General features: G+C 41.4%; 2 protein-coding genes across 2 annotated transcripts; one reads left to right on the top strand and one right to left on the bottom strand.

Moving 5' to 3' along the window:
* The first annotated feature begins 2,883 nt into the window (after positions 1-2,883).
* cdo1 (cysteine dioxygenase, type I) lies at positions 2,884-9,154 on the top strand. Its single transcript, XM_053870450.1, has 5 exons — positions 2,884-3,110; positions 4,412-4,489; positions 5,746-5,903; positions 7,001-7,170; positions 7,904-9,154. Exons 1-5 carry the CDS (start codon positions 2,941-2,943, stop codon positions 7,931-7,933), a joined length of 606 nt encoding a protein of 201 aa, XP_053726425.1. The 5' UTR covers positions 2,884-2,940; the 3' UTR covers positions 7,934-9,154.
* A 4,852-nt stretch (positions 9,155-14,006) lies between these two features.
* Positions 14,007-20,892, bottom strand: cep78 (centrosomal protein 78). Its single transcript, XM_053870483.1, has 16 exons — positions 20,746-20,892; positions 20,148-20,411; positions 19,890-20,065; positions 19,370-19,442; positions 19,195-19,298; positions 18,935-19,109; positions 18,749-18,862; positions 18,590-18,654; positions 18,417-18,516; positions 18,231-18,333; positions 18,106-18,148; positions 17,873-18,022; positions 17,708-17,785; positions 17,454-17,617; positions 15,070-15,241; positions 14,007-14,842 (listed from the first exon to the last, which is right to left on the bottom strand). The coding sequence occupies exons 2-16, from the start codon at positions 20,407-20,409 to the stop codon at positions 14,222-14,224; spliced, it is 2,400 nt and encodes a 799-aa protein (XP_053726458.1). The 5' UTR covers positions 20,410-20,411; positions 20,746-20,892; the 3' UTR covers positions 14,007-14,221.
* Positions 20,893-22,913: the final 2,021 nt, after the last annotated feature.

Below are 22,913 nucleotides of genomic sequence, written 5' to 3' on the forward strand. Positions count from 1 at the left end.
CACATGTCACATGTATCTATCACAAGTCTATTTCATACCAGAAAATATCTCAGTGCAAAGAAGCAGCAGTTCTACTTTGAGCCTACCACTACTTCAAGCTCCTCACCCTCTCCAGATAGTTAATAGAAACTTTATTTGAAATGGCAGACTTTCAATTTCTCCTTTGGGACATAATCGTAATAATAATTTGCATAGCAGTTTGTCCATTAATATGTTGTCCATTCATTCAAGATCTCCAGCTAAACAGGGCTAGAGACAGTAAACACAACAGTCAGGGAATATTAGTTTATTGTTTTGTTTTTTTTTCAGATTAGATCATGTATAGATCATATTTTGCCTTTCTTACAATAAATTAAAATTATACATTAAAGTAAATTTCTAAATGTAGTAAGGATTGTATAGTTATGTCCCTAGGAAATATTATATAGATTATATTTGCACAAATAAAATGCAACAATTACATATTATTATTATTGATGTTATTATTATTATTATATTATTATCATTATTATTATTATTAGTAGTAGTAGTAGTAGTAATCACCATAATACACGATTGCAAAAATAATAATATGTAGAATATATAGATGCAGATTTATGCAGTTGATTGTCAAACATGAAATGTGCTGTGTCACTCTATATTAAGACTTCCGTAGTTTATTTTAATATTTACAAAATAAATATTTGTCTATTTACATTGTCAAATGTGTCCTGTTATTTAGGATTATCGTCCCGTGATCTCACCTGCCATGTTTGCTCTGCAATACACACAAAAGTAGCGGTGTTGTTAGAGTGCTGCACTATAGCGCCTTGTGGTCCATCGTACGGAATTTAGACTACAATACACAGGTTGTCCACTAGTGGGGGCACAGGTCTCTCGTTTGTTGATGATGTGGCATTGCAGAAGGAAAACTGGCACCAACTGATGAAAAGAATCCGTCCAGTTCCCCACCCCTGACTGTGCAAAACAGTTCACGAAAAGGACAGAAAAATTGTGTTTCGTTCTTTCCAGTGTGTCCATATTATACTTTGCTTTTTACTGCATGTATTGAATTTTAAGATGAAAAAGAGGGATTGACCTTTTATTATTCCTGCAACACAATGAGAAAATGAGTCCCAAATATTTTAGTTTTTCCCTTAAGCAATTGTATCCTGCCACTTTCAATGTCCAGCTGCCATGGATAAAACAGCTTGATGTTTTAAATGAAACACCTTTAACAGGTTGGTGTTGCGGTAGCCTGGAGGTGATCACACATGCTAAACTTTTATGACCATGAAATCTGGTGGGCGATTTCTCAAGGGTGTTAGTTGGTGAAACATTGAGGAAAAGGGTTGTTTTGACAAGGATAGGGTGTAATAAGTACGTCAGAGGTAAGGTCGGAGTTTGACAACAGGCAGTAGGACGAACATTTTAGTTCTAATAAGAAGTTTAAATTATGATGTTAAAAAGCTGTTGTTTGGCTACAACCCAAGTTCCTCCATGTCACGATGGAAAAGCTTGACAATTTGTCCTGCTCTTTGGTGAGGATGTCTGGCCGGTGACCTACTTCTTTTTTTAAACTCACTCGGCAACAGTGATCTAACCTGGTTTATCATTCAGAGTTTAAAACTGCTCATTTTAATCACATATCATTCTTTCACTTGCACAAACCTGTAGCAGATTAATGGAACTAGAAACCATCCTGAGTTGCAAATCCAAACATGAACAATATGAGGACGTTGTCACTGCTAAAAAGTTTGTTCATGTCTCCAGCGACTTTGGTGATCTAGTGGTAATCTACATACTGGACAACTACATCTAATATAATCTCTAACAAAGGCATGGCAACGTGAGAAACTTGGCTGTGATCTAGTGCCCGTCCTGCAAGGGACTCACAATTACACAGTCAGCAACAATTTACCACAAATACTGACTGAATAAATGGGATTAAATACAGTCAGTGGACACTGTGGACGGGGGCTCGTAGAACAAAATCGAAACGGAAGCGAGCCTGACACATTCTCTGCTTGTTTGTGAGTACGGCAACTTAGGTAGTCATGAAAAAAAAAGAGGATTTGGAAGTAAATACTACCCAGCGACCACCGTTGTTATAGGTTTCTTTTAGGGAAAAACAAAACATAATTAGAACATACAGCAATTCTGGTTGTTAGCCGCAAGGTAAAGCATAAGATACAGTCTGTGATTTACATAGTTTAAAATAACAATGAAGAAAAATTCAGGGGACAATTCAAAATACTACTTTATTTTAGAATGTTTCACTGTTCTACCAAAGAATATGGAAAGTTTCTTGAAATCTTTGCGAAAGAAACAAGACTGCTATGTTAAAATTAACGTTACATTATGTAAATGTTGGCAGACTAAAACTAAATCGAAATATATCTATCAAAGAAAAACGTTATGCCTTATTCAAGAGAAATGCCTCAATTAAATGTGTATTAGAACTCACTTTCGAGTCACTTTACAACTTCTTATGGCAGCCTTTTCTGCCACCAGGACTGCGACTATAGTGGGGTTCGGCACATCGGGGCCACAACATGGATGCAGCCCAGCTATTGTTGGGGAAAAGACCGTGAGACAAATGAAAGAAAAGAAAGGAAAAGGGGAGGTCGCGACGACGTGGTGGCGTTGTGGTCCAAGTGGACTGGTCCAACTAACGTTAAAGGTGGTGTGCTGGTTTACCTGAAAACGTCCTAAAACAATAGAAAATACACCACTCTACTTGACTGAAAAGCTCAGTTTACTTTATTTTTTACTGTATAGTTGGAGGTAAATTAGATATAATTTAGTAAAGGAATGCCGCCCCCTCCTGTGGCAGTGGTACAGTCCGTCACCAGCTTGCCTCCTAAATTGCAGCGCCAGCCTATATAAGTAAACGGCACCGCCAAGTTCCATTGAGACTTTTATTCTAAAAGCAAAAGTGTTTGAAAGCTGCAAGACGAGATGGAGCAGACCGAGGTGATGAAACCAGAGAGCCTGGATGAGCTGATCGAAGTCCTGCACAGAATCTTCCAGAGTGACTGCATCAATATTGAGGAGGTGCAAAACATTATGGAATCATATGAGAGCAACCCCCAGGACTGGATTAAGTTCGCGCAGTTTGACCAGTACAGGTAAAAAAAAAATCCGCCATCAGCAACACGTATAGGTACAGTTAAACCTCCCCCAATTTGGGACGAATAAAGGATATCTTATGTTCCGTTTTGATTGTTTTTTTTTCTTGTTATCACTCGCTAATGGAGTTAAAAAACTTGTCAAATACCATCTTATAAACGGGGGATCCTTTATTTGCAACTTGAACAATCAAAGTCTTTAAAAATGTATTATTTGCAATGAGAAAAATGCCGCTGAAGTTCCTGGTAAAATTGAATTTTAAACATTTATGATAAAAGAAATAAAGAAAATGCGGTTCTTAACACAAGAATATCTTTTTTTTCCTGATGATATGATTTAGTAAGTGTAACATGGTCATTAATAATTCAAATAAGTTCAAATATACTTATAAGAGTTCCTCTTTTCCCCCAAAACGGTGGCCTTTATGTGATAAAATTGTATTATTTACATGAACTTAAAGAATTCCATGAGAACCAGAAATGAGACTGCTACAGCAAAAACAAAGGCTTAAAAATACACATGTATTTTGACATTTGAAGCAAACATCATTGGTTGATTTTATAGTATGTTCCATCAGAAATGGATTCAAGTAAATTATTTAGAAACGAAGAAAGAACATTGAAGGATTTCATTGAACTATGACATTTTTCCATTGAACTCAAGAAAGTTCTAGACGCTTGCGGCGACATGCAGTTATTTATTATTATGTAACGCGATAGTCACTGACTAAAGATAAATAAAGTGATTGTTTATCTTATCAATGGCCTATATTTGTGGCGGCTCCATTCAACATGCCCAATCCTCTCAGTGTTTTGGTCGCGGAGGGGGATCAATGGAAGGAGGGTGCGTGAGCATCCAATCAACGTCCAGGACGGACACACACCCGACGTTCTTTGTAGTGGCTGCTGGTGTGACACTGTTGATCACCAAAGCTGGACGAATGTTTGTGGAGTGACGCACTCCATCAGCCAACAAAAGAAACTAAGAGGATGATAAACAAGAGAGTAAATGTCGTCTTCAAATGCCATTTTTCATGTGTCATTATTGCCTATGTATTTGTGCTAATCTCTGAGCAAATTTGTGGTGTTTTGACATATATACTGTCAATGCAAAGGCAACATTATTTTCACTTTGAGTACATAATTAGTAAAACTATTATTAGTATTTAGATGTGTGCCTCAAATGTATATAATTAAAAAATCCGAAATGCTTTCAGACACTAGCCTTTTTATTGAAAATGTGTAAAAGCCCAGAGTTGTGAGTTTGTTTGTGTTTATGATTAGTTGTTATCTGTTTGCAGATACACAAGGAACCTGGTGGATGAAGGAAACGGGATGTTTAACCTCATGATTCTCTGCTGGGGAGAAGGACACGGGAGGTAATGACTCAATAATATCGCCCTCATTCCGAAGTGAAATAATGTAATTTCTTGCTTTACCGATGTTAAACCTCAGAAAAACAAGACCAATGAAAGGTCATCGCAAACGTGAAGCCAAAGGCAGATAGCTATGGATAACATATGGCACACAAACTTAATAGGCAAAGTCACACAAACTAAAGAGAGGAAATGTTAAGTGAAGACATCCATGGGTTTCAGACTTGGCAAGGTGGTGGCCTGCACACATTTTCTCTATCAGGGGGTCGTCATTTCGTCAGATACAATATCAGACCGGAGATTTTTCTTTTTTGGCTTAATGCAATAATGATTTTCTTCGAAGCACTTTTGCTCTGTTCGACTCTGTAACCCTACATCTAGGAATGGCAGTTTATACTTCTGTGTGGCCCTACATTTGTAATAATTCCAAAGACACATGAGGCTTCTGCAGCATGTACCATTCTAAATACTGAGACAGCCTTTCAACATCTAGCATGGATGTGTTACTTTGTAGAGAGGCCTTACAACTGTGGTGGTATTCAACACAAAGCATTTTAGTACATCGTTGTTGAAAGGCAGATTCTTTTCAGTGTCACTGCTTCAAATGTAATGATCTGGGATGCCTAGCTAGAATCATGTCAAGTGGAGAGTAGTTGACAATGTGCTGTTAAACATTACATCAGCATCAAAATGTCATAACTTCAAACCAAAATTTTAAAAATTGCAATGTATGTAGGGCTGCAATTAACACTTATTTTGCCAGTCAACTTGTCATCAACTACCTCAACAATTAGCTGTTGTTAGGGCTGTATGACTGTAGTTGTAAACACTTTTTTGCATTTGAATTTTAGTTGCTCAAAATGTGGTGTGATAAGTACTTATCCTTTAGGAAGTGATCATATGCTTTCCATGTTTGGGTCGCCAGCCTCGTGTAGCCATCTCTCCTCTTACTGCGGATTGAAAGACGGCATCACAAGTGGTTGACCAATGAACCCGTCTGCGACTTATTTAGTAGTCGATTATAGCGGACTCGTCGTTGCAGTCCTGCAGTGCTGTTTTCTCCTGTAGACTTTAATGTACAAAAAATAACAAGTCCACAGGACAGAAAATATATAGACATTCGCAGCAATGCAGTTATAAATGCCTTGCTACATGTCTGTTTGGGTGAGCAGCTATTGAAATGTGTTGGTGGGCTCAGTCTAGGTAGTTTGACTGAGCAAGTATTTGTGATATTGACACATTTTCATTTCACTTTGCAGTAGTATCCACGACCACACAAACTCCCACTGCTTCATGAAGATGCTGCAGGGTCAGCTGAAAGAGACGCTGTTCGACTGGCCCGATGATAAATCCAAGGGGGGCATGATCCAGAAGTCAGAGAGGATTCTCCAAGAGAACAAGGTTGCTTACATAAATGGTGAGGAATCTGCTCTTCCCCGTTGGCATCATGCTGTTTCTTTTGAGTACATGCTTGCGAGAGAGACTAAGGACAATGGGTGGGTCCAGCGCAGGAGTCACCAGAACTTTGGCACCACTCATGGGCCACACACATCAGGATTTTGAATATTGTAAGCGATTTCTTTATCTGTCTTAGATCCCGCGCGATAAGATGAAGATACGATAAAATGTCCGCCATTTATCTTTATGTGTGTGATGTGCTCCGATAATCCCATCGCTGCACAACACACAATCGTCAAGATTCTGCCTCACCACTGATCGACAAGCACGTCCTATGAGCCTGAAAAATGAGGTAGAGAGATGAGAACTACAAAAACAAAAACACAACTCGAAGCATGAAAGTCTCAACCGTTTTCAGAGCATATTATCTTGACAAACTCACTCGTAACACACTACAGACATAAGGAGTAGCCAAACCACTACGGGTCTGAGACCGGTAGTGGACTGTCCAATGCAACGAAATGCCAGGGATATCAAGGTTCCCACGTGGATAGTTAGTTTACCAGGTAGCAAGGATCTCATTGATGTGCAACGTTTGGGATCGACCATTTGTTGGTGGAATCACACCTCATTACGTGGTCTAATGATCTGAGTCGGTGATGTGTCTCTGGAGCCCCGGTGTGTTTGTGATTTATTCATCACAAGGTAAAATGAACGGTTGCTTGTTTCCGTGGTTACAATAAAAAATGATGTAGAAAGTTTATTGGAGTAAGTCTATAGCAAACTGACTGGCTTCGCCTTCTTCATGTCAAGTCACTCATTGTCGTGGTGGATGAAACCAAAAGAACCATTTGTCTGAAAAAAAAAACAGTGATGTAGTTCTTGAACTGTTCACCCCGGCAATTTCTTTCCGAAACCTTCCACGTTGCTTGTTATGTCGTCTCAAAATCACCTCCCAGGAGCCACAATATAAGCAGCTGTTGGTTGAGATCTGCCCCAAAGTGCTGACTAAGCCCATCTGCGTCAGCAGAGCCCTGGTGCAATGTTTGGTGTCGGTCGTGGGATCAGACGCCAGCGCAAAGGTCCGCTCAGTCACTCCTGTGTTGGTGCTTTCAGACTCCATCGGACTCCATCGTGTGGAAAACGTCAGCCATACTGAAGGGGCGGTCAGTTTGCACTTGTACAGCCCACCCTTCCAGATGTGCCAGACCTTTGACCAGCGCACCGGACACAAGAATGCAGTCAAGATGACCTTCTGGAGCAAATATGGAGAGAGGACTCCCTTTGTAAGAGACTTAGTATTGACGTTTAAGAAAGAGTGAAGAGCTATGTGTTACCTTATGAATGAATAGTCAGTTATTATCACTGCTGCACATGTAAGGCTTAGTTTTATGATTTTCTTAACAATGCTCTCCCTCCAGCATCACACACACTAAAAACGTGTTTCCTCTATATAGATTTTACAGCGTCTTTAACTCTTAAAATCACAGTATATCCAATTAAAGCAACACATGCTGAAGTTTCCATTTGGCATCCATTATGGCACTTTTTATAAGCTGTGATGTGTAGACAGGAGAGACGCCATAATGGTCACGGAACGTCGCTTGTTTAACAACATATAACTCCAAGGAAAGACTAGTCATGTGCATACTGTTTCCTTCTATAAAGCCTGGGATTTTATTCCCTTTAATCCAAATATTAAAATTTGTGTAAGCGTCTTGATCGAACATGTTTGTGTAGCGCACACATGAGCATATGAAAGACGCAGGTTTGACCAGAATGATGTTAGGACACAAGATCTCTGACGTAGAAAGCAAGAACGCTCTTATCGATAAATGTACATGTTGTATAAGCAATACCTTGACCACGTCAAGTCAGTGGCCCAGGATTACGACACCTGATAGAGGCGATAAGATAGGTGGGAGAACTTCAGTGAGAGAACGCTGTGAACTTGCAGCAAAATGTCGATGACAAATCCAGCTGGATAGAATCTGAACCGATTTTTCTTGCGCCTTTCAGGAGACAGCACTCTCTCGGGAGAACAACTAAGAGCCACCGCCCATTTGGAACAGGACGACGACAAACGTTGAAATGACAATATCAAATAAATCTGAAGACAAGTGGTGGAGAGGTGAAGATCTACGACTGAAATCAGGAGCGGACCGCTTCAGAAGAACAACCCAGTAATTAGGATGGCTTTATAGCTGCAGTGTGAGCTTGGCAAATACGGATGAGCACAGAATGAATGCATGAATAGGCTTGGACATAGAGTGAGTCTGCCCTTTGTTTGCCCGGTCTGAGAAGACCCCTTTCCCAATAACAACATTCCTGTCTGTCCGTGACCGATGTAACCGCACTTCTGCGTGAGCGGTTGTTGAAGAGTGGCTTTTCAGAGTGGTCTTTTGTAGTTCTTCTAAAATCCTGTGGAGAGAAAGTCCGCCGCTCCCTCCCTTCTAATTCTGTCTGTCTTGCACTTTTATACCTGTATTCCCCATTGATTTGCAATAGTCTTAACAACACTTGGAAGTCGGATGAAAATGCCTACAAATGTAAGCTTAGTTCCACTCGGGAGAAATGTAAAGCTTTAGAGTTTTGTTGTTTTTAAAGTACTTGTAATTTATTTTGTTCACTGAGTGTTTGAATCACGCTTACATGTCTGAGTGTGGACCAAGAGAGAGATTATTTTGTATTACTAGTGTGTGTAGATGAACTCAGGACCTTCGGCATTTTTAAATTTGTAGTTGTATTTATATAGTGTAGTTTGACAAATGCGGAATTTCTTTCATAAAGTGGATGTCCAAATTATTACGTTACTTACTTTTCACAGAACTTCATTTTTTGAACTGTATTTCTAATCGCTGTATATATGGAAAAGGTATTTTTCTCACTTATATTATCCATAATTCCTGAAACATGTGTTTCAAAAACATACTTCTATATCAATCACAAGTATCGTAGCGAGTGACGGTGCTGCTCACCGTGTGACCAGGTGGGAGGCCAGCCAATGGATGTCTTCATGCTTTGTCCTGAAATAAAGCCAGTTGGGTTGTCATTTTGTTTTACGTGTTCAGGCAAATGGAAGCAAGGAACAGATGATTCGGTTTTGGTGGCGTTCCACATTCCCATCTTTGCACGGATTCTTCATTGTTCAACAACTGCAGGCGTCTGTTGCAGCTGTGCTGTGTTCAGGACCATTTGCAAATGAACGTACCTTGTAAAAACACCATACAACCAGTTGAATTAAAACAACTTCTACGTGGCTGTGGTGTGGACCATTTGATTACTAAAGACGACAGTGGGAGACTAATCCTGCATCACTTGAAAGCAGCAGTGAATCTGCTTCCGTGTCAACCTACAATCTCATTGAAGATAAACAGATTATTCACTATGAGCTGTTAAATGAGAGACAATACGATCAGGAGAAAATCCCATTATGGTTGGAAATGAGCTGCTTGGCAGAGGTCTGCACTCGCTGTGTTGTTTAAATGTTGTAAAACACAAAACAGGGTCTTATTGACAAAAGGATTTTCTTTGTTGAACCAAGAGCTCAACCTATGGCCCGTCTCTTCTATTGGTGGTGCAACAAATGAAACAGAACTGCTTAAAGACAGGTCATGCATCTACATATCAAAGGTTGCTACAGTACACATCAAGAACACTCTTGTGCATCCTCAGGTTTGTCTGTCCTAGATCATAATCATAACTTTGGATGGTCACAAGATCACAATTCCGGACAGATCTACCAGATTTTTCATCTGTTTTCCATATCAAATTTGGCCACTGGTCCCAAAATGCACTGCAACAATTGAAACAATGACAAAGGTTTGAGTTAAAGAGGTCAACCCGGCTTTATCGATATACTGTAGGAATATAGTAAGACACTGTAAATAGTTCTATCAGGGGCTTGAGTTGGAAATGCCAGCTCTGAATGTGTTCATCACAGAGGTGTAACTCAACCGAAAACCATCACACATTCTCTCATCTACTCAACAAGACAGTGGTAAAACAAAGGTCTGACACACCCATTTCCTAAACTGTGCTAAGCGGCTGAGAAACTCTGAGGAATATAAACAGGTGATCAGAATCAGGACTCTGGACTCATCGTAATTCCAGTGTAAATGCTAAAAAAAATAGTCAAACAGAAGAAACCGTTGAGCGTCCAGCAGGGGAGTCAGTGATAATGGCAAAAATGGAAACTTTGGAGAAATGCGGAAAGAAGAAATGTGAAAACCAGCTGAAAGATGGTGGTGAAGATGGCGAGATCAACTTCAAAGATGTTGTCCGGCCTGTGGGTTATACACTTCTCAGGTCGTAGAGTCGGGAGCACAAGAGAACAGACGTAGTGGGATGCAGGCTTCGGTTTATTCCAGAACAGCATAACAGCATCGACCACCAGATGCGAACCATTCTAACCATGGTGTAACATTGTGTTTGTGCAGGGTGTTTCTGCTCCTTTAACTTGACCTAATACTGCGTCCAACATTCCATTGGTGCTGGAAAACAAGTTAACTAGTCCATGTCCCTTAGGAGACATTATTACACAGATTATTCTCCAACAAAGACAACAAGAGGAAATAGTGAAGCGTAAAAATCATAGCCACTGCCACATTGCAAAAGGAAGCATGGACGATAAGGAGTAATGATTGAGAGTTACACGTCCAGAAACCTGACGTGTGTCACTGCAGTCAGGAGAATTGATCATTCATCCATATGCTCTCTGACTGTAGCCAACAATCTTCACCTAAGATTATGTACGGGGACTCTTGAAATCAAAATGGACCGCACTAAGAAAAAAGGAAATAGAGTGGAAGAGTGTCGCTCTGTGTTTGATGTGGGACTGAAATAAATATTCAATGGCAACAGAAGACCTTAAACCAGTCATGGGGCCAGAGCAAGTGTTATCGTTTGACACTGAAGATCGATTCAAGCATAGTGGCTCATGAATTGCGCTCGACTGTGCAAACAGTGCTGCCATCCATTGCGTCTCCTATTGCAATGTTGAAGATAGAATCTGACCTCCAAAGACCTATCAGAGCTTATTGTGTACTTCAGTTTTGTAAGTCTCTGATAATAGCAAATAGTATGCATGTCAGCAAATCCTCTTGATATTGGTTTACGACTCTAATACATCACTAATACATGGCACCAGGTCAGATTACATAAATTTATACACATCTCATGAGGGGAGCGCTTGTTTTTCTCTGGTGCTATATTGCTCAAAATCAGCTTCCCTATATCAATGACAGACAGTATGTTCCTCTTCTTTGACAACATTGATAATTGCCTTGGATTGTCTGTGTCCAATAGTAAACCTGTTTAATTCACTCGCCCATTCAAATGCAGCTACTGCCATAGCCTGCCACAAACCCATCGATCCCTAAAATTCACTTCAGTTTATTATTTTAAAAAAGAATGAAGAAAAGTACCGTGACATACATCCAGTTTCACTTATATATTACAATATTACAATATTAAATATTACAAATATGTTAGAATTGATCTCAGCCAGAGCGACGAGAGAAATGGTGGGGAACAAGTACAAGAACATTTTGAGCCTTGCGTGGCTGTGGTGCTGTTATACAGTACTGTTGTTGAGATTCATTCATCGGATTGCAGCAAGGAAACAACAGGCAATCGTGTTCCACAGTACTGATAAAGCTTGTGTACTGTAAGCTGCATGAATGAGAGCAACGCTATCAATGTACTCGCACTGTATGATAAAGATTATCAAATATCTTCTACACCTCCTTGTGTTGTCGGCTTGTTGTTATCTGCTCAGGATACATTCCCAGACACCTTTGGTCTCAGACACAGTGTTGCTATGTTCAACGGAGAGAGAAAAATAAGACAGATGAAACAGACAAAGCTATTGCTTTCTGAGTGTGTTGGGTTATTGAAATTAATGTCACTTAACTGTAACTTATATATATATATATATATATTTTTTAATTTGAGCTTCAATGTACTTCAACTCAAACCCTTCTCCATCTCAGCAGAGCTTCTCCACACTCAGCAAAAACTACAGCCACTGACAAAGTCTTGTTGCTTAGCCAAATTGTTGGACTAAAAACTTGTAATCCAGGTTCCACGAATGTGTGCAACACACTCTAATGGGCTTCCAAGGCAGTGCCTTGGCGCTGAGAAAGATCAATGGGACAGTTTAGCCTTCCTGTATAACAGGAGCCCACTTTCTATAATCTCCAGTTCAAGTGATTCAGAGAAAGCGGATCAGATGAGCAGCGTGGTTAGTGAGCGTGACATACATTATTAGAACCAGGGTTACATCCAGTAACCCGGGCTTCTATTTAATGCTCTCTTAAGGGCTTCGCTGTGGGTACAAACCAAGCAAAGACTTGTAGATATAAGTAACGCAGAGGTTTCAAAAAGCACAGGATGATTTTGAGATGTTTGTCACAAAATAATGTCGCGTACGGGACTTGAACCAGGAGTCTCCTGTGTGGCACGACCGCATAAGGTACATACAAAAATAATGCATAGCAGAGAACACTGAATTTAGATTTAGCACAAGATTTAAATTTGGCACAATAACATGGAAAGATATAAAGTCTTGGTGCCTTGTGGAAAAGCGTTAATACTGTGCCTGAGCGCTGTGTCCATACATGGCCATGCCTCAAATAACTGACACCATCACCAGATGTTGATCATTCTTTGGTGCCATCCTTCAATGCTCCTCCTTCAACTTACCACAGACAAGCTCAATGATGTTTAGTAAGATGCTTGATTCTTCAGCCTGCTGATGTTGCCATCCACTCCCCATCCTTGGTTGTTTGAACTAGGGACGAGAGAGGTACCAAAACTTCTCAAAGAATACAACCTGAAGGAGAGAATTAAAAGTGCATAATAAAATGTGTGGCAGACTTCATCTCACAGTCACTTCTTCTTCTTATCTGTCTGGAGCTTCACTGTTGTGCAGCCACGATGGTGCAAAGTGATCCAGTGCTTATTTACTTTCACTGAACACCTTGGCAGGAGACACACACGTCAGATGTCTGTACTGGTGTTTGGATCTGTCCTGATGTGTACTTGTTGCAACAGGAGAGACCTTGAACGAACCTGATACAAGGTTGAAAGTGCAAACTAAACTGTAAGCACCTGCTAGTAAGGCACATCTGTTGTCACGACACTTAAGAACATATTTGATGGACTTTAAATGAATGTTTATTTCAATCTCCTCTAACACATTGTAAAAGCCTTACATGACAAATTATATGACATTTGTGTGACTGTATTATAACACGGCTGCATTATTGGTACGCTGCCTCCAATTCAGTCAATATTTCTACTTACTAACATTTCACAGAGATTGAGAAGGAGCACAGTGAAGAACAGTTCTGCCGCTATCCTGTGTCTCAGAAGCAGGAGTAATCAAAGAGTTTTTGTGTCAGACACATTTCCTTATGAACCCTCATGTTGTTTAAGTCTATCATTTCCTCCACTTTCCATTTGTCTCCGCGTGGTTCTAGCATATGGTTTGGTGGACGTTCCCTCTTCTTCTCTGCGCCACTTTGTAAGCATTCTGGATTGTGGAGGCCTCTACCTCAACCCCTCCATTTTCTGATTCAACTTAACTCTCCCGTTCCATCATTCATGTAAAACCACCGAGTGCTGCTGAATAACAACACAAGCGTCTTCAAAGAAAATAAAATCTCAAACACAATGTGTGAGTCTGTCTATATGTTCCCTGCGATGGGCTTAACTACTAGGGAAGACGAACGGGTGGCGTGTTTGTTATTAGAGAATGACCTATGCTGCAGTTTGGCTCATATATTCGCAACTATCTTGGTAATTAAAACACTAACTGATTTCCTGAAAATATTCCAAACTCCATTAACAGCTATCGAGTTTATCAGTCGACCATTAGCATAATTCACGTAACTATATTGTCCGTGAATCAAAGTACAGCATGACAGCGCTTCTGTCAACGATCATTTCCAGATAGGATTATTTGCGGTCATTGAGATATTAATGGTTCCAGGATGAAAATCTGAGGGTTAAAACTCACAGTTGACAAGGTCAACCAGAGAGATTAAGGCAACTCCGGATGGAAAATGTAATGTTGAATGTTGATTAGCACACAGTGTCCAAGTAACAAAACACACAGTCTCATTAAAAAAAGGCTGTATTGCTCTAAAGACATTACTGAGATCACTGTACATAGAAAAAAGACCAACCATTATGAAACTGAAGGTCAAGGCTACCTTGAAGTGGTACATCAAGTTGAAAGGCAGATAACGTTAGACCACAGCTAAGTCAACCCATTCACATTCGTGGTGCAAATGAAGAGGCACATCAAGGTGCTATGACTCACGAAAATATTCAATATCTGACAGCACTGAAGTCCAGAGGGGATGCTTTTCCATCAGACCTATCCGAGTCAGACTGACCGACAGCGACAAGTCGTCCAAATCTCATGGTTCCTGACCCTGCTGATGCTACCGACTCCGCTTTGCTACATATGTCGCTCACACTTGACCTCCCAGACAACAGGCCATTGGAGCGACTGCTGTGGGATGATCGGCGCAGAGGGGTGTAGCTGGCGCATTTGTCAACGGGACCGTGGCTGCGATGGGAGTTGCTACAATACGAATCACTCTGGTGGGAGTTGCTGTGATGAGAATCACTGTAGTGGGAGTTGCTGTGGCTCATTTGCCGCACAGGTTGAGTCTGGAAATCATTTCTGAGTAAAACATTTCTGGAAGAGCTTTGGCTGTGGCTGCTTCTCTCAGAGTCTGAGTCATCCATGGTGTCCGGGATCAAGAACTCCTCGGGTCCCTGGTCTTCCTCTAAAGATGCAACAGCAGGTACAAGGACCGGATCAAAGGAGGTGGTCTCTGGAGGTCCCTCTTTGGTTGTAGACTCCATTGCAGACAATGAAGGTTGGTGAAGGTTGCTGACTTTATTAAGGCTTTGACTCTGAGCAGGCATGACTCTTCCAACCTGAACCACAAAGAAACAGGCAGCCCTTTATGGTAAGTAAAATAATCTTGTAGTATAATAATATAATAATATCTTAATATATAATAATAATCCAAGTTACTAAACTAATCCCCCAAAATTTCAACAACAAATTAGAAATGACCATCTTAAAACAGTTAAATACTTAGCGGCAACATTAGCTGTTAGCACAGTTGGTTGTTAAGACTCACAGAGGAATAAACTCTTACCATAAATGAATCACCGTCTGCCAGGTGATTGAGAGAGCCGGCTCCATTACCAGCCAGTGTCGAGTCTTTGTTTAAATTGGACGCACAGCCAAATGTCGACGACAGCTGTGGTTTTCCAAGGGGGTTGAAGTCTGACTGGTCGATTCCTGCCATCTTGACGAGCTGCTCAAGGCTGCAAATGAGATTGTATCATTTTAAATTTTGATTTATTCGAGGCAATGAATCACTTATTTGATTGGGTTCTGTCTATCGTTTTCTAATTTCTCCACATCTATGGTTGTTCGATGTTTCGAACTAGCTATTCACAATCTAAATATACGAAACCACAAGAAGAAGTCTGACATTTTCAAGTTCAAATCTAGCTGTGTGCCAGGTACTGGCCATCTGTACCAAATTTCATAATCTTGGACCAAATAAACAGATCTGTTCTGGCAAGTCAAAGTCATATAGACCCAAGCGATAAAGGTGAATGGTCCTAAAGGGAGTTGATCAAACCTATCTGCATGAGTTGTGTCTGTAACCCATACATCATGGCAGGTCTCAGTACTGTCCTATAGTGCTTCCCTTTCACCCATGCTGCCGCTCTGACCAGAGTCAGCCCGGAGGCTGTCGTCTCCATCTGCTCCAGGCCACCAGCACTCTCCCCACACCACCTTTCATCTCAGTCCATCACTGTACGACTCATCCCAAACTCCTGTCGTTTCACTCCCTCTTCTCCCTGGAACTTCACCGGTCCTCCTGTCTCTCCTGCAGTTAAACACATGTATTGTGTCTTGGTTCTACTAAGCTGCGATTTGGAGATTAAGGGGAGACCAGTGAGGGGGGGAGTCCTCGACCGATGACGACTTGACTACATATTGACAAAAACAACACTAAACTCTATGCTGGAAAAATCTCACTTGCAGGGCACTGCAGTGCTCTGGAGAACCCTGAACAGGAAACAAGGCGCTGAGAGCAGATTCCTGACGTGATCCAATGGCACACCTCACCACTGTCTCACTGACCTCATACATGTTCTGCACAACCCTCACATGCTCCTGACTTCCTCATACAATACCACACTTCCTCTCTCGGAACTCTGTCATAAGCGTTCTCCAGATCCACAAAGCCACAGTGTAACTCCCTCAGACCTTCACTGTACATCCTTACCAGCATCCTCAGGGTGAACAATAGATCTGTGATGTGGCATGATGCTGCTGGTCGCTGACACTGACTACCCCTCTCAGCCTGGACTCAATTGCTCATTCCCACACCTTCACAGCACCAGAACACTTTCTCTCCACTCATCACCAAGCCTTCAAAATCATTGAAGTCTGGACAGAAAGTGCAATGCTCACTCTCCAGAACACTTCTAGCCCTCAATAGGGAAGTTGCCTAGGCCAACAGCCTTCCACTCTTCATCCTATTAAGAGCTGCCCTCACCTCTTTCTCATTCTCATTCCTTTAATTCACTCAAATCCTGTTGTACTCGTTCCCTCTATCTCTCTTCACTTGAGCACACAATCCATCCCCATCCATGAATCTTTGCAGTTTCCCTCACCACTTCTCACTCCTCTGTGTGAGTTATGTGTGTAACTCGGGGATCAGCTAACTCAAAGTCAACACAACAATCACACAAATCTGAAAGATCAGGAGCGGGTCCACCAAACGTGTGATCAGTCCAGAAAGCACAGGTCCCATTTAAATAAACTTTTGATTGTTTTTATCTATCTAGACCAGATGTTATCCTTCCCTGTTATCTATAGTCAAACTAAAAGTCTTTAGAATTCTAAAAGCACACTAGAAAGTTCTGACAAAAGGAGTAGTGACATATGTGAATGAGGATTCATTAAAAACCATAAGTTCAGCTGCTAAAATCTTTTAAGATTGTTTGGGACCGTTCAGACCTAAACCACCGATTACACACTCTCTAAGCATTTTGTCTGAAAACAGTCCAGATACCCGAGTTAAGCCAGAGCTGCAGGGACCAACCCCCTAATTTATTCCAGCAGCAGCATTTACACCACGACAGCCTGGCAACTGAAGGTGTTGATTTGTGCTTTAGCTGGTGATGCAAAGAGGTTATTACATTACGTAACAAAAAGAGTCTGTTGTATAAGTCAAGCCATCCTGGCATGAAATATGAATCTTCCTGACTCCCACTGAGATTTTCCAGTTTATAACCAAAAGCAAAATTCCACAGCTCAACTGTAATCGCAGAATTCAAAGATGGTTAAACCTTTACTTGTGATGTACACAAACACAAAGCGGATGCTAAATGTGTGAGTTTCTGAGTCCCATGTGAGTCAAAGTGAACCAGTTATGCAAGTAAAAACAAAAGGGTCTGTGATTCAAACTGGCAAAGCCACCATGTTGTACTGGCCTATTTTTCCCACGCAACGTACCCAGCATCCTTAAAGAGGTCCAGAAAAGCATGGAACTTGCTGAAGGAATTTTCTATACTCTTCAAAACGGCTTCATCTTCCAGAGCACTGATGCTTGTCGGTCCTGCTGCATTTCCCCCTGACTTGGAGAAGCTGTCCCGAAGTCGAGCAATTTCCAGCTCACACTGCGAGTATATAAGGAGTAAAAGGATATTTAATAATCGTGAACCATTTGAGGGCAAAATTAAAGACCAAATTGGAGCGTGTGTTTGGACCTCTCTCAGACGTGATTCAGCCTCCAGTCTCGCTCGGCGTTCCTCCGTCAACTTCAGACGGCATTCTCTTAGCTCCATCTAGAGGCCAATAAAAGAGACACAAAGACGTTGCAAATGAGCCTTTAACGTGTGAAAAACTGCACGTCAGCGACGTATTGGCAATACCTGAATTAGCTCGTAATTCCTTTGACTAATTTTGTTTGGAAGATTTTGAGCGAGACATTCCTTCTCACGCTGCACAGCTACTACTTCTTCCTCATCGTCATCCTCTTCTTCAGAGGCCGACTCCACAGTCAACTTCACAGAGGCTACACCCTGTTGGCAACAGGCAAAGGAGATGTCACCGTTTTATTGATGGAGGAGGTTTTCATGTCACGTGTTAATATTATGGTTTTTACCTGCAAAACGTGGTCCATCACCGCGACACCAGATGACATACCTCTGCAAGTGATTTACTGTCAGTGCTGTGTTTGCCATTGAGAACCAAATTGAGATCATACGGCACCAAACTTGCTCATTGTACCTCTGTCTGTGTGCACGGGCAGCAGTGCGCCAGGGTAGGTGCTTACAGCGAGAATCAAACATCTGATGTTGAGTAACAGCTGACCTCTTTTCCGTCTTATGAGCTGTACGAGAGTAGTTAGGTATTTATTAAGGATGATGTCACATTCAAAGGTTTGTTTGTGTAGTTGTCATAGGACACAATTACCTGCCTTCACAGTTTTCCTTCGGACTGAGACCGGCTGCACTCGAGTTCTAGGGCCCTGAGCCTTTACATTATCTGAGACAGCCGGTTTGATCCAGCCGTACTGCAATAAAAAAGAATCAGTAAGAACAATACAAAATATGTGAATTATTAACATCATTTGTTATGACTCTCACCTCTGAAGATTGACTGTGGTCATTCATTAGAACCTTCTCCAGAATAGTTTTTACTATGGACTTGTCTACAACAGAACCAAGCAGTGTTATTCTTTCACCGAGCAAGAATCACACACAACAAAGTCAGTTCATAGATGCTGAATGGTTCAAGTGTCTTACCAACTAAAGGATTGCAACGTATATCCAAGACACAAAGGTTTGAATTTGTCTTTAAGGCTTGGAGCAAGTGGGACGCTCCGACATTGGAAAGGCCACAGTTCTGTAGGTCCAAAGCTGTGCAAAACAAAGTGTCATCTGAGTAAAACTGAAAAACGCACCATTAATTATACACGAATGCGGTCTAACCTTTGAGCCACAAGTCCTCAGCAACTTCCATGGCTAGTGCAGCAGCACCTCGATCCCCAATAAGTGTGTTACAATTCAGGGTGACACGCCGAAGACCTTGCATCCCTTCAAAATATGGCTGTCTATATCTGAGGGATTGCGCCCACGCTGTGCCATGTCTGCGCATCCCTTGGTGCTGCGAGAGAACGAAGTTACTTACAACAGTAAGTAATGACTGGCTTCACTAGAAAAGACGCTCGAATAATCTCTGAATATCACACCTTTATGATGTTCGCGATATGCTCAGCACCTCTCCAGGTGAGGCCACATCCTGAGAAATCTACACTTCTGATGCTTGACGAGTACTTAACACTCTGACAAATGACTAAAAAAAGAAAATATAGATCAGAAACACAAATCCATGAACATCTGTCTAGCTTGCATCTGTGCATATACCCTCTAAGCCCTCGTCTCCGATTGGACAGTTAGCCAAGGACAGTTTCTCCAAGCAAGCACTTTTGGCCAAACCCTGAAAAAATCATTCACAGGATTACTTCAAATTGAAATGAGATATATAAAAACTCACATTAAAATGCACGTATCCATACACATTTTTTTTAATATGACTGACAATTTAATAGAATGTCTGTCATTAACAGTAATGAACCAGCAAAGCACACAGAAAGCGCAAACCTCCAGCTTCAGTCGGGCCCAACATAGTCTCCCAATGTGAAAGAATCCTTTTTTTTTAAATTACAGGATCCAGACAGTGATCCAGGTCACTCTCAAAATTGAATCATTTGTTCCTTGTCCCATTTCACATACTTACTAAAATTTCATACAAATCTGGCCATAGCTTTTTAGTTATTTTGATAACACAAACAGACGAACCAACGCCGTGCAAAACATTACCTCCTACTTGGTCGAGGTAAATATATACGTGCTCATTTTAAATATTGTGCGAATTAAGTCATACCTTGGTCAACATAATTAGATCCTGTTCCCGAAGAGGAAGTCCATTAAGATGTAGAGATTTCAGACTGGTAGAAACTGTCAAACAGTCATGAAGAGATTTGCATAACCTGTACGTCATGTCTTTGGAGCGAATAGCAGGAACCCGTCTTTTGACAGAAGGCTTCAGGTATCTTCTATCTGAAAATCAGCAATGAAATTCAGGTCATTACCTATATATGGGGAAATTTTGTGTACTGTGATCTAAAAATGGGATTCTGACCTGTATCTCCAGATCCAAAGTTAGACGGGTTTGTGCTACTTATTGCAATATGATGCAGATGTTTGTTAATGGAGATGGAGTCAAGGATGGGCGGCCAGTCTGACAGTTTGACACGGTCACCATTGAACTCCAGCATCCCTCTGTCAAGGTTCATTTTGACTGAAGGCAATGGATAGCATTCTTCTCTGGCACAAATGAAGTCGTAATAAGCTGAGAAGTCTTGGGAACCACGCCGGCGAATCTGAGCGTTATCTTGGAACATGCCTGGAAAAAAAAGGCTTGCAATTATTATTTTTTTAAGACATGATGTCATGAAGACATGAAGTGTTTTGGGCTCTCGGCCGACTTTGCTGTTTGTTTACAATACGGTTTCAGTAACGTGCACTCTGTCACTATAGAGACAAGAAGTACACATACGGCAGAACATCGTGCTGCATCATGCTGACACTTTACTGATGACTGTATCATGCAGTAATATTCAACAATGAATAGCAAAAAGAATGCGGTGTTTGTTGTTGAGAGATCCCGTGTTTCTTAGTCGCTAACAACCAATATCTATCACTGAGGATAAAAGAACAAGAGAGTGCAACCAACCAACCTGACTCCTCAGACCAATGTTCAGTATTCAGAGTGGAGTTAGGATTGAAAGAGTGTTACAACCGAGTAAACAAATGATTGTTGACGAAGAAAATCTTAAAAGTGGCGCTAATGCACCGCCGAAAGGTCTTCTGATTTGTTGTTTCGTTTCTTCTTCTTCTTTTTCTTTTCGGTCGCCCAAAAGGACAGTTGTGCGCATTGCTGCCCCCAACTGGTTAATTCTTCCTCCTGCATCTTGAAACTTGGTCAGGGTTAACCTTCCTTTCTTTTTCTTTCAGCGGATCATTTTCCCCCATCTCACCCTGTCCTCTTCTCTCAAACCTACAAACCTCATGTCCTCCTTCACCACCTCCATAAATCTCCTCTTTGACCTTCCTCTCCACCTTCTGCCTGGCAGTTCCAACCTCAACATCTTCATCTACCAATGTACTGGCTCTCTCTCCTCTGTACATGTCCAAACCATCTCCATCTAGCCCCTCTGACTTTGTCTCCTAAACACCTGACATGTGCTGTCCCACTGATGTACTGCTTCCTGATCCTATCCATCCTGCTCACTCCCAGAGAGAAGCTCGGCATCTTCATCTCTGCTACCTCCAGCTCTGCCTCCTGTCTTTCCCTCAGTGCCTCTGTTTCCAAACCATACAACATTGCTGGCCTGACCACTGTTTTGTACACCTTCCCTTTCATCCTTGCCGACACCCTTTTGTCACACATCACACCTGACACTTTTCTCCAATGATTCCATCCTGCCTGCACCCGCTTCTTAACCTCTTCCTCACACTCTCCATCGCCCTGCACAGTTGATCTGACGTAGTTAAAACCCCCCACCTTTTTTATCTCTGCATCCTGTAACTTCACCTGTCCACTCGCGTCCCTCTCATTCACACACATGTATTCTGTCTTACTGTGGCCTTCATTCCTAACCTTTCTAAGGCAGACCTCCACCTCTCTAGCTTATCTTCCACTTGCTCCCTGCTCTCACCACAGATCACAATGTCATCTGCAAACATCATCATCCAAGGGGCTCCTTGTCTAACCTCATCTGTCAACCTGTCCATCACCATGGCAAACAAGAAGCCATGGCGCAGTCCCACCTCCACCTTGAACTCCTCTGTTACACCTGCTCATAAAATACCACAACTCATCTCAATATTGATGCCAATAATAATAATAATTCCCTCAACCTCACAACAAGCACTGGTACCCACAACAATATCACGTGCTCCCTACAATCCCAACTTATACACCGTTGTACCGTTGTTGAACACCCTTGCTCCCCTCCCTGACCTTTTCACCAATCCATACAATTATTTTTATATTCTCTCAGTGTCCTGTCTTCCCATTACAACTACTTTTTCTTTCAGATTTGGTTTATTTACATTTAAGCTAGCTCTTTAATATGTATATCAGGCTGACAGGTTTTGTTTATAAAGTCTGTCTGTCAGAAAAATGTCTTGAAAAGTCATGAATGGAACAGGAACAGTTAATTACATTTAATTAAATATTTGAGTTTTGAGAGATTTTCTGTGTTTGCATACGTTGTATTGTACTTTTTTTTCTACATTTAATTAAACTAACAAAACAATATCATGCAATCTAATGGTGTATCGACCAAGTGGCATCAGTAAAGGCAGTTTGTGGGAGCAAAGTGCGGTCGGTTGTTGAGCAAGTCAACAACTCAACAGCCACAATTCAATTATTCATTGAAGCCCATCTACCCGGTGCAAGACTCAGATGTCCATCACATGGCGCATTATACATCATCAATTAACCTCAGACTGTGGGAGGAAAACGGAGTGCCAAACACAGGGAGACAACCCCAAATTGAAATGACACAGCTTCACTCCAAACGCCTAGTTGCTTTAAGTTGGATTTGAAGTTTATTTGAATGTCTGCTTTCCCTGAAAGGAGGGGGACACCCTGGACAGGCAGCCGGTGGTTCTGGAAGATAAACAACCATTCAGTCTGCATGCTGAAATAATTTAATAATTTAAATTTAAATTTAATAATTTAAGTTCAGTCTTAAGAGAAGTAAATCAAATTATACCTTTTCCCAAACGCGTCTATTTCACTGAACATGTGCAATACCGTGTCTGTTTTTAAACCGCTTCTGTAATAATTTACATTGACGACACGCGACGACGCCCGTCTGGCGCAGTGCTCCTCAAA

Source organism: Synchiropus splendidus, chromosome 7, assembly GCF_027744825.2.
Source record: "Synchiropus splendidus isolate RoL2022-P1 chromosome 7, RoL_Sspl_1.0, whole genome shotgun sequence".
Taxonomy (NCBI): Eukaryota; Metazoa; Chordata; class Actinopteri; order Syngnathiformes; family Callionymidae; genus Synchiropus; species Synchiropus splendidus.

Excerpts from the sequence above, each read along its gene's own strand:
- cep78 (XM_053870483.1), bottom strand. The coding sequence starts at position 20,409 with ATGTTCCAAGATAACGCTCAGATTCGCCGGCGTGGTTCCCAAGACTTC. Across the intron at positions 20,066-20,147 it reads CTTTGGATCTGGAGATACAG|ATAGAAGATACCTGAAGCCT; the intron begins GTCAGAATCCCA and ends GCTGATTTTCAG. Across the intron at positions 17,786-17,872 it reads GGAATTACGAGCTAATTCAG|ATGGAGCTAAGAGAATGCCG; the intron begins GTATTGCCAATA and ends ATTGGCCTCTAG.
- cdo1 (XM_053870450.1), top strand. The coding sequence starts at position 2,941 with ATGGAGCAGACCGAGGTGATGAAACCAGAGAGCCTGGATGAGCTGATC. Across the intron at positions 4,490-5,745 it reads TGGGGAGAAGGACACGGGAG|TAGTATCCACGACCACACAA; the intron begins GTAATGACTCAA and ends TTCACTTTGCAG. Across the intron at positions 5,904-7,000 it reads CAAGGTTGCTTACATAAATG|ACTCCATCGGACTCCATCGT; the intron begins GTGAGGAATCTG and ends TGGTGCTTTCAG.